Below are 16,287 nucleotides of genomic sequence, written 5' to 3'. Positions count from 1 at the left end.
TGGGGCACTGCACATCCCAGCCTTGGGGAGAGCATCACTGAGCCTTGGGGAGAGCATCTCTCAGCATCTGGGAACACATCCCTTGGGGAGAGCATCCCTTGGCCTTGGGGGAGCCTCCCTGGGCTTTGGGAATAGCATCCCTTGGGGAACGCATCCCTCGGCCTTAGGGAGAGCATCCCTGGCATCAGGGAACACATCCCTTGGGGAAAGCATCCCTTAGCCTCAGGGACAGCATCCCTTCCCCAAGCGGAACGCATCCCTCGGGGTACACATCCCTCTGCCTCGGAGAAGGCATCCCTTGGGGAGAGCATCCCTTGGGAAGAGCGTCCCTCGGGGAGAGCGTCCTCTGGGAAGAGCATCCCTTGGGAAGAGCATCCCTTGGGGAGAGCATCCCTCGGGGAGAGCATCCCTCGCCGAGGCGCCGCCTGCATCCAGCCGGGGCTCAGGAGAAGGTGACCACCTCACCCTGGGGGTAACTGGAAGAGAGGACGTCTTGGCAGGTGTCTGCAATGAAAGACACAAGCATTAAACACGCCGTTAGACACCGGCTTCGTCTGCCGTTTGTGGAGAAATAGAAGGGGGAGAGAGAGACTGAGCTTCCAGGGGATCCAAACTTCACAGGGTGCAGAAAATAGAGTAGCGAAATGGAGGACTAAAATGCTGCTATTTCGTCAGTAAATCAGGCAAAAATGTTTTTTCAGATAGACCCAGAGATGGACACTTGGGAAAAGATTCTCCAAGAGAAACCAGACGTGGGGTCAGCGCGATTTTGAGGGTAAAAATGAAGAGCAGAGGGAAGAAGTTCATCCCCGCTGCAGCCCCGTCCTCCAGCCAGCTGCTCAGCACCAAAACCTCCCAAACCAACCCCAAGCCAGATGTCCCAACGCCAAGCCTGGTGCATTAATATCCCGCAGTGTTTTCCTTGTCTCTCTCTCTCTCTCCCTCTCAGTCGTTATCATTGAATTAATTAACATTGATTGGAGCTCTGAGTCACGGCACCGCCTCTCCCCGTGTGCCAGGACCCGGGTTCCAGGCGAGATGGGGAGACAGCGCCTGATCCACCCGATAAACCACAGAGCTGCCCTTTCCACCCAGGGATTCTGCTGCACAAACCCAACACCAGCTCCCGGCCGCAGGTTTGACCCGACTTTCCCCCCTGCAAACCAAACACAGCTCCAAAAGCATCTCATTTTCCCCAAAATAAAGGTCTCATCCTCCGTCGAGCATCACTGCTCAGTGCCTGGACACGGAGGCTTTTCAAAGCCCCACATCCCCAAAAATCCCCTTGACATTAAAGTCCCTAAATCACAGGGCTTGCAGGAGAGGCTCCCACCTCCCGACCTGCCACAATGGACCAATTTGGGGTCCCAGCATCATCCCCCAGCAGCAATTTGAGGACCGGCACTGGCCACGCACAAAGCAACCGCTACAAAATGTGACCTGTCCTGGTTCAGTGGCTCCTGCGAGCAGCTGAAAGCCCTCGGCAGAGCTCTTGGCCGGCTGGGAACGTTCCCGTCAGGCCGATTGATTTACCGGGGACACCACTCGGCTTTTCACTCCCTTCTCCTCCTCCCCGTTCAAAGCCATTTGATGTGCGAGCTGCAGACCCGCCGCCCGCACCCCTGGGGACCGGCCCCCGAAAGCCGCTTCCCAGCCTCGGGAAAGAATGAGCACGACTAAAAATAAATAACAACAGCCAAGATTCTTGTCGTCATTGCTGTTGTTTAATCGCTGTCCCCCAGACAAAGCCACCAGGAGAAAATCACCCTCCTGTCTTGGTTTATCATCACCGGCCCCATTCTGGCCGGTTCCAGCTCTCTCCCTTTGGGGCCACCTTCCCAGCCCCAAATTTTCAAGGATTTTTGAGCTCTCACAGTCCCAGTTTCCCCCTATAAGTATCTCCCCGAACACCCTTAAGCGCTCCCTCCAGGGTGCCGAGCTCCAGCTGCCCTAGCGATCTGTTTGCAGACAAGAGGCTCAGGAGAAATCACCAAAAGCCAAAAGGGTTGGGGATCGCAGCCCCCCCGGCCACCCCAGGACAATTTGCAGGTCCCTTCTCTTTTCCCCGCTGCAGCAAGAGGGGGTTGAAGAGCCGGCAGAGCCCCCACCGCGCTCCCCAGATGTTGGAGTTCAACATCTGCACCTCCCCCAGCGTCCATCGCCGCGGGCCACCGAAAAATGGGGCATTGTGTGACGATGGAGCAAAATCCAGCAGCTGCAAGGACCAGAGGTGCTTCCCTGGCGGGGGTCGAGAGGAAGAGCGTGACCCGCCCCCCAGCAGTCCGACAGACAATTTTGGAGCCTCCATTTACCTTTTCATGGGGGAAAAGCATAAGGATGGATTGCCTGGGGCGGAGGTAACGAGATAACAGACTGGGAGCTGGGAGGCACCTATTTATAAGCTCAACTGCATCTTATTTTGCATCTGCCTCTGCTCTCCCGTTCCTCGTCAGCATGGGCAAGGGATGGGGTTGCTATTTATTCAGATTTCTCTCTTTTTTTTGCCGTCAAATAAGCGCTGAGGATGTTTCCTGGCAGCGCTGGGGAAGCCAGGACCAGGCTGCTTCTGGGTAGAGCAATTACTCTCTTGACATCTTCACCTCCCGCCCGGCTGCCTGACAGGCCTTTCTATTTTCTCAGCTCTTTCAGGCATCTCCCGAGAAACAGAGCGGTTGTTGCAATAATAACAATTAATACTTTGCACGCAAGCCGGGATGGCAGCGCAGCGTCCACCCAGTGTCCCGGGAGCCGGGGGGGGAGGACAAAGCTGCTGCTGGATGATGGAGACGGCGGATCTGTGGACACGGAGAGGGGCCAGCAAAATGGAACAGCTGGAACAGCTGGAACAGGCTGGAACAGCTCTGCTGGGGGACAGGCTGAGAGAGCTGGGGTGTTCAGCTGGAGAAGAGAAGCTCCAGGGAGACCTTATTGTGTCCTTTTAGTGCTTAAAAGGGGCCGGTAAGAAAGATGGGGACAGACTTTTCAGCAGGGGCTGTTGCGATAGGATAAGGGGTGATGGTTTTAAGCTAAAGGAGGGAGATTCAGGCTGGACATGAGGATTAAATTGTTGGCCCTGAGGGTGGTGAGAGCCTGGCCCAGGTTGCCCAGAGAGTTGGTGGATGAACCGTCCCTGGAGACATCCCAGGCCAGGCTGGACGGGGCTCTGAGCACCCTGAGCGGGTGAAGATGTCCCTGCTCATGGCAGGGGTGGGATGGGGGCTGGGAAGGTCACTCCCACCTGTCCCGACGGTCACCGCACACCAGTTGATTTATTTTGGATTTTTTTTTTTTTTTTAAATGCCATTTTAAGACTCGAGCACCGGCCTCCTATCGATTTATTCAGTCCGACAAGAATAAATCAAACAACCTTGCTTTCTCCCGCTGCTTTTCGCCTTCGCTGGAACGTGCGCTGCTCGCCAGATCCCTAAACATAGATAAGCGGCTGGGAGGATATTCGGGGGAAGTATCGTATATTCTTGCTCTATTCTTATCCTATTCTCTAGGCAGCCAATTTTGGCCACTGTTTGAGATAAAACCTTGGCTGCAGAGATATTTAGCGGTCTGCTCTTCTGATCCACTACAGTTCCCCTTATAACCTCATCCGGGGGATTAACCCCTGCTAACTCACCCCAAAACCAGCCCAGACCCCGCCTAAAAATAACAAGATGCTGCTTTCCCTCTGCTGCATCCCCCAAATCGCTTGTTCAGGAGGAGGTGGGGAGGAAGAGGGAGAAGATGCGATGGGTTTTTCAACAGTTTGGTGCCTCCCACTGAAATCCCTCCGTCTCCCATTTGGGGCCGGGTGGTTTTAGAGGAGGTTTTTGCACATTAGTCATCCCTCCAGCCCGAGTTGCATAACGCCACTGCTAAAAATTGCATCCTACCGGCTCCGTGGCAGCTCCCAAATTCAACCCTCCTTGCTCTGATGGGGATGAGGGGTTTTTTGGGGGGTTCACCAAGGGTTTTCCACATTGGATACGTTGGGATGAGCTGATGTGGGAGCCTGGGGGGTGGAAAGAAGATGGGATCTCTAGGGGGTCTGTGGCTGCGTCTGCTCCAGGGTTAATCCTCTGCTTCCCAGATAGTCAAACCCCAAAGTTTTGAGTTGATCAGCTGCTTTCTGTAAGGGACAAGGCAGCAGAGCTGGCTTTTCATGCCTGGCTCGTCCCCAATGTCAGCGCCTGACCTTGGTTAAATCATTTATGATTGAGAGGCCACTGAAATCACAAAGGGTGACCTTCCCTCCCGCGCGGGCTGGGATGTTCCAGCTCCTCCTGCTGCCAGAGGAGCCGCTCGAAGGGGAGGATGCTCAGAAAAGCGCCGGGACGGTGCTGCCTTGGGCGGTTCGCGAGCCCGCTGTGTTACCCCAACTGTTTTGTGCCAGAATACGCTTTAATTACAGAAACTCAAGGGATGCAGCTACACCGACGACACGCGGTAAACTGGTGAATCACCATCGCGGCACGGGGTGAAACCACTGCAGGACGTCCTGGGCAGCAGGGGGATGCGGCTCAGCCTGATTGCACCCCAAACCCAGAGAAATTCCATCCCTGGCACCAGGGACCCACATTCCGCTCCCCACCACCCCCCAGCTCTTCATGGAGCACCCACACATCGCCTTTGCCAAACCCCTTATCCCAGCCCTGCATCTCCAAAGTGCCCAAGTCACCTCCAGCCCCGGGAGCATCCCTGGGCTTGGATGGAGCAGACACAAACCAGGAGGAAATGACTGTGATTTAGGCAGAAAAAGGCACAAACCAAGAGGGGAAGCACTGCTGGGCAGGGAATAGAGGTTTATTCATCTGTTGCCTCCAGAAACTTGAGGCTGATATTTAAAATAAAATAAAATAAAAAAAAAAATAAAAAAAAAACAAACACTAAAATTATGTGAACTCAGCCACTTCCAGCACAATGATGTATAATTTTGTGAGTCAACATGTCCTTGTTTCTACCACCCTTTGCCCAAGTGCAAACAGCCCACGGGAAGGAGGGCTCGACACCGGCGGGAATCGCATGGGTTGGGTCCATTTATTTCAGATGAATAAGGTTTCAAGGGCGAAAAAATAATAGAAATAAACACTGAGCAAACCCTCAGCCCAGTCCAGGGCCGGTCCCAACCACACGGACACGGGACAAGTTCGATGGAGACATCACACGTCCTGCAAAGCGGGCGGGGGGACACGCGGCAGCCGGAGAAGATCAGAACCTGCTCCTCAGCGGTGGAGACGTCCCAGCTCGGTCCCCTCCGGTCACAGCCGCGGGGACACGGGGAAACGGGGGGACAGAGCGACAACGACACGAGAAAAGCGGGATCCGGGCGGCGTTTTTATAGGATGGAGGGGACGGGAGAGCAGGGACGTCGCAGAGGACAGGGGGAGCTGCAGCGGGACGCCAGGGGAGCCAAGGCCACCGTGGATCCTGCCACACCATCTATGCTGCTCAGGCTTCGGGACTTTCCATAGCCTTGGTGGAGAGAACGGACAGGTTAGAGCCGAGCAGCTTCTTTCCCAAGGCTCGGAATGCAAAGAGCAGCGGGGTGAGCGTCGCCCGGCCCCACGCGCCCCAATTCTACCCACCAAAAAGGATTCAGAAAGGGTTTTTGGATCCAGACCTCCCCTCCCCTCGGCGCCCAAGGACTCAAGAGTCGTCAGTGTTGGGAGATCAAATCGTTGGGTTTTGTTTCCTAAATTGCTCGGAATGAGGAATGAGTCTGGGGATTTTGTGGGCTGAAGCAAACAGGGAAAAGCAGCAGAACTCAAAGAAATATGGGATTTGGAAGGAGTTATTCCCCCGGCTCTGGTTTTTAAGCAGCAAGCTGCTGCTGACACCTTTCTGTACGGAAAGAAGCAGGTTGACGTGCTCATTATTTTCCATAAGAAATTGCATTAAAGAGTAAATATTCCTATTGCTTTAAGCATGGGAGCCCTTCACACTCCCCTGAAGCGCCAGAAGTTGCTCCAGCTTTTATTGAACAGCAACAGCCGGAATGCACTCGCAGGTCAAGAGCCGCTTTTCTTTCTGGGAAGACACTAAGTATTTGCACTGAAAACTGGACTTTTAGGTGCAAAGAGCAGCGGCGTGCAAAGGCAGCCCCAAGATCCGGCACTCCGCTGCCAAAACCTGGAACGCTAAGGATGCTCCTGGCCGTGCCGCACTCGCTGCGGCTTCCCCGAGCAAGCAGACCCAGCAAACCCAGCAGATCCAGCAAACCCGGAAGACCCAGCAGCACCAGCAGCACCAGCACCATCGAGCTGCGGAGAAGGCGAACGCGTGCGAGCGAGCGTGTGTGCGCCCGCGGGGGGGCGGGGGAGGCGGCTCCTGACAGCAGAAAAACAAGGTGATGGATGGTCCCTTCACAGCGCCAGGCTCGGAAAGCGGCCCCAACCGGGGTTAACGGTGGATTTTGGGTTCTGCTTCCATGAGAAGGTTGTGCCGGTGGGTGCTGGCCCGGCTGGGTTTGGGCTTCGCTCAGGGATTAACGTTCACACCGGAGCGACCACGGCATGGCCCCCCAGGAGGATGCTGAGGCTCCTCAGCATGGAAAAGGCTCCGCAGCGCTATCTCTTTCAATCTGATTTTTATACACCCTTTTTATACCTTTCTCCCCACTCATTTCCCAACCATGGGAGGCTCGAGATTCTTCAACCCCTTCCCAAATCTCAGCCCCCAGGAGACACGGCTCCTCCAGCTGCCGGGGGACTGAGGCCCATCTGCCCAAACCTGTTGCTGATTCAGCAAAGCTCTTCCAGTCCCCGCAGTGGCAGCAAGAGGAGAATCAGGCCCCCAAGAGAAGAGCAATTCCCTTATGTACTTTTTGGCACAAATCCATGCAGCGAGCGAGGAGGGAAGCGAGCACACCCAGAGCCGGGGAGCCCCATCCCGAGCTGGGGGTGTTTCCCTCCTACAGCAGCTGATGCAAGGACCCCTTGTTCCCCCCCAAAATACCCCAAAAAGCTGCATCGGGCTCATCCCTCAGCAAACCTCGCTCTTCTCCTGGGAGCGCTGAGGCTCTTTGAAGAGCTCACGCATTTCCCTGCCACCCCGAGCCACGCACATGGGAAGCAATCGTGTCGAGATGCAACCAGCTCCTGAAAACCTGGGGGCACCGATGTGTCCAGCACCCAAAAACATTAATGTGGCAGAGAGAATTTAGGGGGCTGGGGCTTGCTGGAAGCCACTTTGGGGATGCAAGGACCTGCTGATGTGGTTGAGCACTTTATAGGGATGCTCTTTGCCCTCTTGCTCAGCTCATGGAATAGAAAAGGATGGAAATGGGCACGGGAACAGGGCGAAAATTGCGCTGCTGGTTTTGATTAAGTCTCAAGCATCACAGTTTGGGGCAGCACTTTATAAAGGTGCTGGGTTGCTCCAGGGCCCCTCTGCAATAGGACTCTGAGGACAAACCTGCCCCAAGCCCAACACTTGGTTTTCTCCATCAGTTTAATCCCCAGCCCCGCTCACAGGAGCGCCTGGGCGGGAGATCAGGGCTCCATCCCTCGAGGCCACCGCGGTTTTCCACCAAACTCATGGCCAGGTGCCACCACACAGTCAAGCTGCAAAGCGCCGGAGGGTTGTGCTCTGCTAATTACCACCGATGCCGTTCATTAATGGAGCCAGTATCCCAGCAACTCGCATAGGTGCTAACCGAGGTCACCGGGATTGCTTTAGAAATGGGTTTGTTGCCAAGAAGCCATATAGAAGCATCTTATAAACCGAGCGGTGGGGCAGCAGGTGAGCCCGGGGGGCTCTTCCCTGGGCCCTGGCAATGCCATAATGCCATGAGCGAGCGCCGCGGCTCCCGGCACACGCGCACGGTGACACACGGAGCCAGCAGCAGATGGGGACGGGGTAACGCGAGCAGGCGGCATCGCCCGGGAACGCCTGTGCTTGTTTACAACGGCGGCCGGGGGCTCATCTGCACTTTGCATGTCCCCATGCGAACGTGGGCACGTCCTTCCTCCCCAAAACAGCCAGTGTCACCGGTGGGTGCTCGCGTGAGCGTCCCCACGCTCAGTCCCACCCCGGCCTTTGAGCGGCCCCAAGGAGAACAACCACTGGAATTGGGCTCGAACCGTGACAGGTGCCGAGATCCACAGCGTATTCCTGAACCAGCTCCATCTCCTGATCCCCACAGCTTGTACAGACACCAGTACCTGTCCCAGAATCTGACAGATGGCCATCAGCAAGTCGGGCTCAGAACCAAGCTCATCTCAATTTGCAGAGCTGCCAGCATCCCAGTACCAGAACAAACAGCCTCAGCAGGAGATAAATCAGGGCCGAGGGAAGAGGTGCCGCTATGATTTTTGGCTGGAGCGCAGGAGGCTGCTTTGTCCCCCCGATCATCTCTGGCCACCACTAACCCTGACCACACTGGAGCGTTTCTCCAGCCCCGGGCAGCATCCACCGATCCATCCCCAACAGCCCCAGCAAGGTGCAGATATTGAAATTTTCTTCCCCAAAGGTCACTCAAGCCCCCCTGGACACCAGATCCCCCTTTCTGCAGCTGCAAGCTCATTTCAGCAAGGTGGGGGTAAGTGACCCACATCTATTTTTAATCATAAAAAGCGCTCTGACGTTTGCAGGAAAGGCACCAGAACAAACCAAGAAAGATCACCCAAGTGCCCTTTCGAATAGCTGCTGCTGTCACCGTGCGTGAAATAAATCTCCTGGTCTCCTGTAACCAAGTAATGCAATTTGGGAGCCCAGCGAAAACATCACTGGACCCTCAGCCCTTAGATCTATTCTGGCTCTTCTGGCTTCAGCAGGACCAAGCTCAAACGCTTCAGTTGAAGAGATACCTGACTTGAGCACCTTGTAAGGATGAAGATCAGCACTGCCTTCCATCCCTCTCCTTCATCCCTCCCAGCTCAGCATCCCCCCCAGTCTGGAGCGGGGTTAGAGCCCACGCACCTCTTTGCATTAGTAGACGTTAAGAAAAGAGACCAACTTCACAGACCAGCTTCACTTCCAGAGCTACATCATCCCACACCACCCTGGACACAAGAAAAACTGCAGAACTATCAAAACTGAGCCTTGTTCTAAGAGTTAAGCCAGCAATCAAGGGGTTTGTGGCTCGAGGTAGGCGCTGGATTTACCCTCCCAGGGACTGGGGTGCGGGGAGATGGGCACAGGTGGAGCAGGGGAGGCTGGTGCCAAGGGACCAGGCTGAAGAGGAATGTTGTTTTGCCTTGGGAAGAAGAGTTTTGTGTTTTCCTGACTCGTCTCCCCCACAGTTTCCCATAGAAAAGCTCAACATTTAGCACAGCTCCCTTTCCAAAGCCCGAGGAGACAGCCTTCCTGGCAGCCCGGTGCTTTTGGCAAGACAGAACTTGACACATCGCGGCTCCCCACGCTCGAACCCACCAGAAGACATCAGAGGGGGAGAGGAAAGGAAACACCTGCGGACTCTTTTCCCCACTGAAAACCTTTCAACCACCTGCAGTCACAACTTCACCACCTCCCCAGGAGAGACGTGCTCCTGGCTTCACCCTCAGATGGGTGACAGAGGCCCAGGAGATGCTGGGGCACCAAGGAGCAAAGGAACAGACTTGTCCCCAGGGAGACCATGGGGTCACAGACCCCAAATGGTGGCAATCGAGGGAGGAGAACTTGGGGAGGAGAAAACAAAAAGGGCAGAGCTCGCATGGAGAGACGTGGTGGACAGAGATGGAGCGGATGGAGAGGCAGGAGGACAAGTGGATCTGAGCAGAGGACAACAGCCAGGCAGGATGGGGATGACCCACAGTCTCAGATCGATGCAACAAACCTCTGCCTCACCCTCCCCAGATGTGCAGCATCTCACCCTCCCCAGATGTGCAGCATCAGCCATACCTTTCTGGACGCCTCCGTCCGCTGTGCAGGAGGAGAAGTCACCCGTGGCCAGGAGGAAGCACGTGGAGGATTTCTTGTTCTTGTCGCGGGTGCTGGAGCGTCGCATGGGCCGCTTCTCCTCATCGGTGGGGGACAGCGGCTGCTCCTCATCTGACAGCACCACGTTGGCCTCACCGTTCTGCTTGGAGTCTGCAAGAAGGTGGCAGAGACCCATCAGCAGATGATAAACCCAGAGGACTAGGTGCTTGGGGCGGCCAGAAAGGTTTGCTTAGACCACGCAAGGAAGCAGAAGACCAGATTGCAGGTGGCCCTAAGCAACACCCACAAATTCAGGTGCTGATCTCAGCCTGGACATGCTAAATTAGAGTAACCAGGGAGCAGGAGCACACCAAATTTTAACCCCAAACAGCAACTCCTACTCCTGCTGAGGGTTATATACCCTGTGTGAAGCCACAGAGGGTTTGCCACCCTGGTCTTTGAGACACACCCACCTAATTGGTGGGAATTAGCTCTCCCAAATCTACACAGGCTGCTCAGGTCAGTGGTGAAGTGCTAATTGATGTCACCTGACTCTGCTTCATTAGCTGAGACGATGCTTTGGCAGGTGAGGGTCTGGAGCTCCTGGAGCAGCGCTGGGTTGACCTGCTCTTCCAGGACAGTGACCCTGCTCCCCTCCGCCAGGGCTCCTGGGGTGTGCAGGCACGTGGAAAAGGGAGATTTATAAAGAAAACCACCTCTCTGGGGCATGTGGAGCTCCCTGTGTCCCCAGGGGGGAAGGAGCATCTGGCCAGATGTGCAGCTGCTCAGGGCTGACCCAGGACATGGCCCTTCCCCCAGTGCCTGGAGGGGGGATCTTGATCTGCAGCATCCTGGTCCACCAATACGGCACCCAATGCCCAGACAACCAAGGGCCCTTTCTGCACTTATATTTGTTGCATTTCCAAGTATTTTCTCCTGACTGCTGTGCTTTGAAGAACATGGTCTTCAAACACGGGATTAACAGATGAAATGTTTCATGTAGATGAGGTTCTTAGGGACATGGTTTAGTGGTGGACTTGGCAGTGTTGGGTTAACAGTTGGACTCGATAATCTTAAAGGTCTTTTCCACCCAAAAAGATTCTACAATTCTATGAAGTTCTCGCCAACCCAAGAGCTGGGAGCCATGTCCTACATGGGGAACCCAAAGCACAGCCCCTGGGGGCTCCCGGAGGTCTCCTCCTCACTCTGCCCCACCGTTGGGGTCTCACCTGACCGCTTCCGCTCAGCCGCCCCCTCCTCTACCGCCAACGGGCAAGTGTCGCTCTGGGTGCTGTTCCGGGGGGAGTTCTCCTCGGATTTGCAGTAGGTAGGGGAGTCCAGCGGGGCCGGACGGGGTATATGCTTTTTCTTCTTCTTTGGCAGCTTCTGCTTGGCCATGGCCAACGAATAGTACATCCCAAAGTTATTGACAATGACGGGCACGGGCATGGCGATGGTGAGCACCCCGGCCAACGCGCAGAGAGCCCCCACCACCATGCCCGACCAGGTTTTGGGGTACATGTCGCCGTAGCCCAGGGTCGTCATCGTGACCACGGCCCACCAGAACCCAATGGGGATGTTCTTAAAGTGAGTGTGGTCGCTTCCGCGGGGGTCGGACGTCTTGGCTCCGATCCGCTCAGCGTAATAGATCATAGTGGCAAAAATCAAGACCCCCAAGGCGAGGAAGATGATGAGGAGCAGGAACTCGTTGGTGCTGGCCCGGAGTGTGTGGCCCAGCACCCGCAGACCCACAAAGTGCCGTGTCAGCTTGAAGATCCGGAGGATCCGGACGAAACGGACCACTCGTAGGAAGCCCAGTACATCCCGGGCGGCTTTGGAGGACAGGCCACTGAGACCTACCTCCAGGTAGAAGGGCAAGATGGCCACGAAGTCAATGATGTTGAGCAGGTTTTTAACAAAGAGAAGCTTATCTGGACAGCAGATGATGCGAACCAGGAACTCGAGGGTGAACCACAGGACGCAGACGCCTTCGATGTAGGTGAGGATGGGCTCCGTCTCCACTTTGCGCGTCAGCAGGATCGTCGTGGTGTTGCCAACTACGAGGGTCTCCGTCACGTTGACATCGATGTTGAAGGCCTCGTGCGTCTCCAGGCAAAAGGTTGTGATGGAGACCAGGATGAAGAAAAGCGAGGCAAAAGCAACTACCTGCAAAAGTGGAAATTAAACAGTGGAAATTAAACAGACCGTGAGCTGGTTTGGGTCAAACACTCCTGATTAGTTGATTTGGGTCAACTTTCCCTCTTTGGAGGAGAGCAATGATTTTATGAACCACTGTTACAACTTTGGAGCAGCCTGAGACACACTTCTAGTGTCATCTGCCCTTGGTACATCCCTTCTAACCCCTACTAGTGAGCGGCGATAGCAGGGATTGGAGAAGTCCTCATTCAACACCTCAGGAGCTTCACTGCCACCACCCACTTCCCCAGGACCAAGGATGGAGAACAGGGCAGGTTCCCTGGACCTGTCCCATGGGTTGGCACTGAACCCCAGTGTCTGGGGCCATCAGGCTTGGACCTTTCTTCAAGTCCTACAATATGTACAGAGGAAGGTGTGCTGGGGTCCAGCTGGAGATGTCCCAGAGATGACAGTGATGAGGATGGAGAGAAACCTGCAGCAGCTTGGCTTTGGATCAAACCTCCACTGGGAACACCCGTGAAAAGGGACCTTTGAAAGGACTGAGTCAAAGAGTTTTCCCCCATGTTCATCCCAAACTCGCCAGAGGAGATGTTTGCATCATTTGCAGCTGTGAGGTTTGGGCTCTGGAGGTATCAGAGATGTGCCCTGCCTGCTCAGTGTTGGATGATGTCCCCATGAGCGGTGGGACCAGGAGGAGAGGAGCAGGCAGAGCTCAGCATCCTGCTGGACCTGGTGACACCCAGATGTCCCCATTTCTCCCCGACCGGTGAGACGCTGCCACGTGGCCTTGGCCATGAGCGAGGAGGGGATGGCGGCACATGCTGCAAATTGCCGGCTGTGTCAGAAAAAAAACCACAACAACGCTTTGTCGTCCCCCCATCAATCCTGCTCAGGCTCCTCCCCGCCAGGATGAGCTCATGATGAGTCCATTACCCAGAGCATCTGTTTCCAAGAGCCCCCGAAAAAAAAAAAACATAAGATAAAAAGGCTTCTGAGCAGAAAAGCTTTTCTTCTACCGTCCTCCAGCACCAAACCCCAGTGGGTTTGGCCTCCTGGGAGCTACAGCACCCTGTGCTGCTCACACCCCGAGCAGGATGCAACCTTTTGCTTGTCGAATCCACCTGACCAGCACCCTGAGCTGCAGACGACAGCCCCGGCTCCTTGGCCGGAGTGAATCAGCAGCAGAGAATCAGCCTGAGTCACGCTGGAGAAAAAACTCGTCCCCAGCCACGGGCAGCGATGTGCCGGCAGCCCTGAGCCTGCCCACAGCATCCTTGAGGGGTGTCCCCAAGGGCAAACCCCCGCTGGGTCCAGCACAGAGAGCATCAGCTCTCCAAAAGTTAGGCGTGAAGTTTAAGCCAGGCTTTAACTGATGGAGAAGGCTCTGGAAGATGATTCTTCCCCCGGTCCTGCTCGGGGATGGGCTGGGATGCTCCGTTCCCCTCTGGACCACGCGCCGTGATGCTGCTCTGCAGCTCTCGCCCATCAGCCATGTGGAATTCGGGAAGCAAACCCAACAGCAAAAAGCAGGATCTCAAAACAAGGCCGGTTTAAGCAGACAAATATGTCTACACAGTGGTGTTTCAGTTGAGGGCCGAGTAGCGTTCCCAAGTTCCCCCATATGGGGAATCTCAGGGAAACATGAAGGGTAAAAGCTCCGACTCGAAGCAAAGTAGGAAGAAAATAATCACCAAGGAGGAGGGTGAGAGCCGGCAAACCCTGAGCCCTGCTGGATGAGCCGCGGAGGTGAGAGCTGATTTAGCCCCAGGAGCAAAAACAACCTCTAAAAATAGGAGAGTCAGGTTCACAGCCAGTGCCAACCACCGTCCCCCCCTAAGTCAAGAGTGCTGCTCCAGTTCTGTGTCAGCTGAAGATGGGAGCTTGAGATGTCTCAGCTCAGCTTTGGCCTCTGCTCTGAGCTCGAGCTTCACTCTTTCCAAAACTGCCTCAAAAATAAAACCAAAATCTATCTATACACCCAGTGGCCACCAATACAGCACCAAAATCCCCACCAAACAAGTTCTCCAGAACTCCGACACCCTCCTCCTGCTTCTGCTTAGCAAACAAACACCTTTCCGAGAGCAGCTCAGCACACAGGAAGAGCAGAATTAAATAATAACGTGAAAAATCTCAGTTGAATTCTTCTGCTTGGGTTTCTTTTTTAATTTGGAGCTTTGCACCACTCGGTGCGTCCCTCGGAGGCAACGAGCCCTCGGAGGTGGGCAAAGGATCGGGTACCCTGTTCCAAATGGGAAAAGCTCCTGCTGCCCAAGCATCCTCTGGGTGTGCTGCTCATACGTTTGCTGCAAAACCATCGCTCTGCCAAACCGACCCCCTGCCCCGCTGGTGGGTGTGAAATGCCAGCGGGATTTCTTACCGTGGATGGGGTATTTTTACACCTCTAAATACATCCAGAACTCATTTAGATCCCAAATGCCTCTATGCGTGCGTGTGCAGCAGGTTTATAAACTGGGCAGGATGGGGGTTGGGGGGGTGATCTAAGAGTAGCTGGGAGAGCAGACACCGGCACAAAATAGTGCCTGAGCCGGGGGGGAGCCCAAAAATGCACCTGGTTTTGGGGAAAACACTCCAGGAATGTTGGTGTCTGTGGGTCAGGATTGTCCATGTGTGCAAGGGAGGTTCTGGAGGGAGCTCAGCGTGTGTGTGCTCGTGCGTGTGTACGTGGTGCACCGGGTCCCCAGGGATGTGCAGGGATGAAGGGGGTTGGGGTGTGTGTGTGTGTTTGTGTCACCAGCGCCTGCGCTGGCACGTGCTGGCAGGGACCGTGTGCTGCGTGTGGGCGGCATCAACACAGCGACGGTGGGGACGGGACGAGGACACGGGGGCCCACACGTCCACATGGGGTGTCCTTTGGGCTGCTGGAGAAGAGGAGCACAAGATCCTCAGGGACAACTACCAGGATGGTGTTTGCTCCAGGACGCAGTTTGGGTGCCAGCGGGCACCAGCCCTGTTCCCCCCATCCCACATCTGGTCCGATAAACGTGGGGTTTGGCGTTGGCCACACACACAACCTCACAAGAGGAACCCGAGCAGTCCTCCTGTCCTAGAGCATCCTGAGGCTCTGCCAGGGCTCAACCTCCTCCCGACAATCCCTCATCTCCGTGTGCCCGGCAGCACCCAAGGGTGCGAAGGGGGCAGGGAGCGGCCTTACCCCCCATTCCAGCCCAGCTCCCCCAGACACGGTACGCTGGGAGGGGAATGATGGACGAGATCTCCCCTGGGATGGGAGATGATCAAGGTGTCCCACGAGACGAGAGGGATGGCTACAGGGGGGCCCACGTAACCCACCAGGAGAGTTCACCCCACCCATGGGGACGGGGAGACAAAGACACAACCCCAGCACCCATCCCGCCTCCCCGCGGACGCGTCTCGGGAGCTTACCCTTGCCGCCTTGGACGAGTAGGGATCCTCAAAGAGCGCCCACATCTTGGGCTGCCAATTCCGACAGCAGCCACCCCCTCCAGCAGCGCCCGCCGCCCCCGCTGGCCTGTCATCCATGCCCAGGCGTTGAAGGGCCATCTCCCTGCCCCCTTCTTCTTCAGGCTCCTCTCCACCGCCCCCTCCACCGGGCTCGGGACTCTCGAAGATGTCCAGGGCCTCTTCGGCATCGCGATGCTGGCGGTAGGTCATCCAGCAACAGGGCTCCACGTCCGTCTCGTCGATGCCCCAGTAGGTCAGCTCCTCCTCGAAGAGCGGCCCGCAGATGTCCGCGGGGCAGTGCAGCTTCCCGGTCCGGTAGTAGTTGAGCACGTAGGAGAAGATCCCGGGGTGCCGATCGAAGAAGAACTCGTTGCTTTTCCCATCAAAGTCAAAGTTGCTCTGGGCATCGGGGTCGGCCAGCCAGGCCAGGCGGGTGCCCGGCAAAGTCCGTAGGGTGCTTTTGTAGGTCTCATGCCGGGTGCCACCTACGTTGATGGTGATCTTGTCCGACTCTTCCCCTTTGCCCATCTCTTCCTTCAGGCATGTTTTGGAGGGTGGTTTGTTCCCAGACTTGCGTCCACGGTAGGAGGAGACACACACGGAGCTGATCATAGATTTTGGTGGCGGGGAGATGCACGCGACGCGCACCCTTCCTCCGGGCGAGGAGCTGGGGGTCGGCGGAGGCGGGAGAGGGGGGGCAGAGATGGGGCTGGGGAGGGGAAAAGGGGGTTCAGGCTTGGCTCTGGCGTCGGGGGGGGCGCAGGCTGGAGCCGAGCCGGACACCGCTGGCTGCAGGGGGACGGCAGGGGAGGCTGCAACCTCCACCCCCTCCAAAACCAC

General features: G+C 56.0%; 1 protein-coding gene across 2 annotated transcripts; it reads right to left on the bottom strand.

The window, feature by feature from the left end:
- Positions 1 to 424: 424 nt before the first annotated feature.
- KCNC4 (potassium voltage-gated channel subfamily C member 4) lies at positions 425 to 16,074 on the bottom strand (the record flags this gene model as incomplete). Of its 2 annotated transcripts, none has more annotated exons than XM_082069376.1 (4): positions 15,409 to 16,074; positions 11,079 to 12,015; positions 9,832 to 10,020; positions 425 to 504 (listed from the first exon to the last, which is right to left on the bottom strand). In XM_082069376.1, the coding sequence occupies exons 1-4, from the start codon at positions 16,057 to 16,059 to the stop codon at positions 443 to 445; spliced, it is 1,839 nt and encodes a 612-aa protein (XP_081925502.1). In that variant the 5' UTR covers positions 16,060 to 16,074. The 2 variants fall into 2 exon arrangements, with proteins under 2 accessions (XP_081925502.1, XP_081925501.1); XM_082069375.1 differs by lacking the exon at positions 425 to 504 and adding an exon at positions 5,327 to 5,463.
- Between the last annotated feature and the right edge of the window lie 213 nt (positions 16,075 to 16,287).

Source organism: Streptopelia decaocto (genome assembly GCF_964273445.1).
Source record: "Streptopelia decaocto genome assembly, chromosome: 19".
Classification (NCBI taxonomy): domain Eukaryota; kingdom Metazoa; phylum Chordata; class Aves; order Columbiformes; family Columbidae; genus Streptopelia; species Streptopelia decaocto.
The sequence above is the reverse complement of the archived record's forward strand: the minus strand, read 5'-3'. Positions and strand labels throughout refer to the sequence as shown.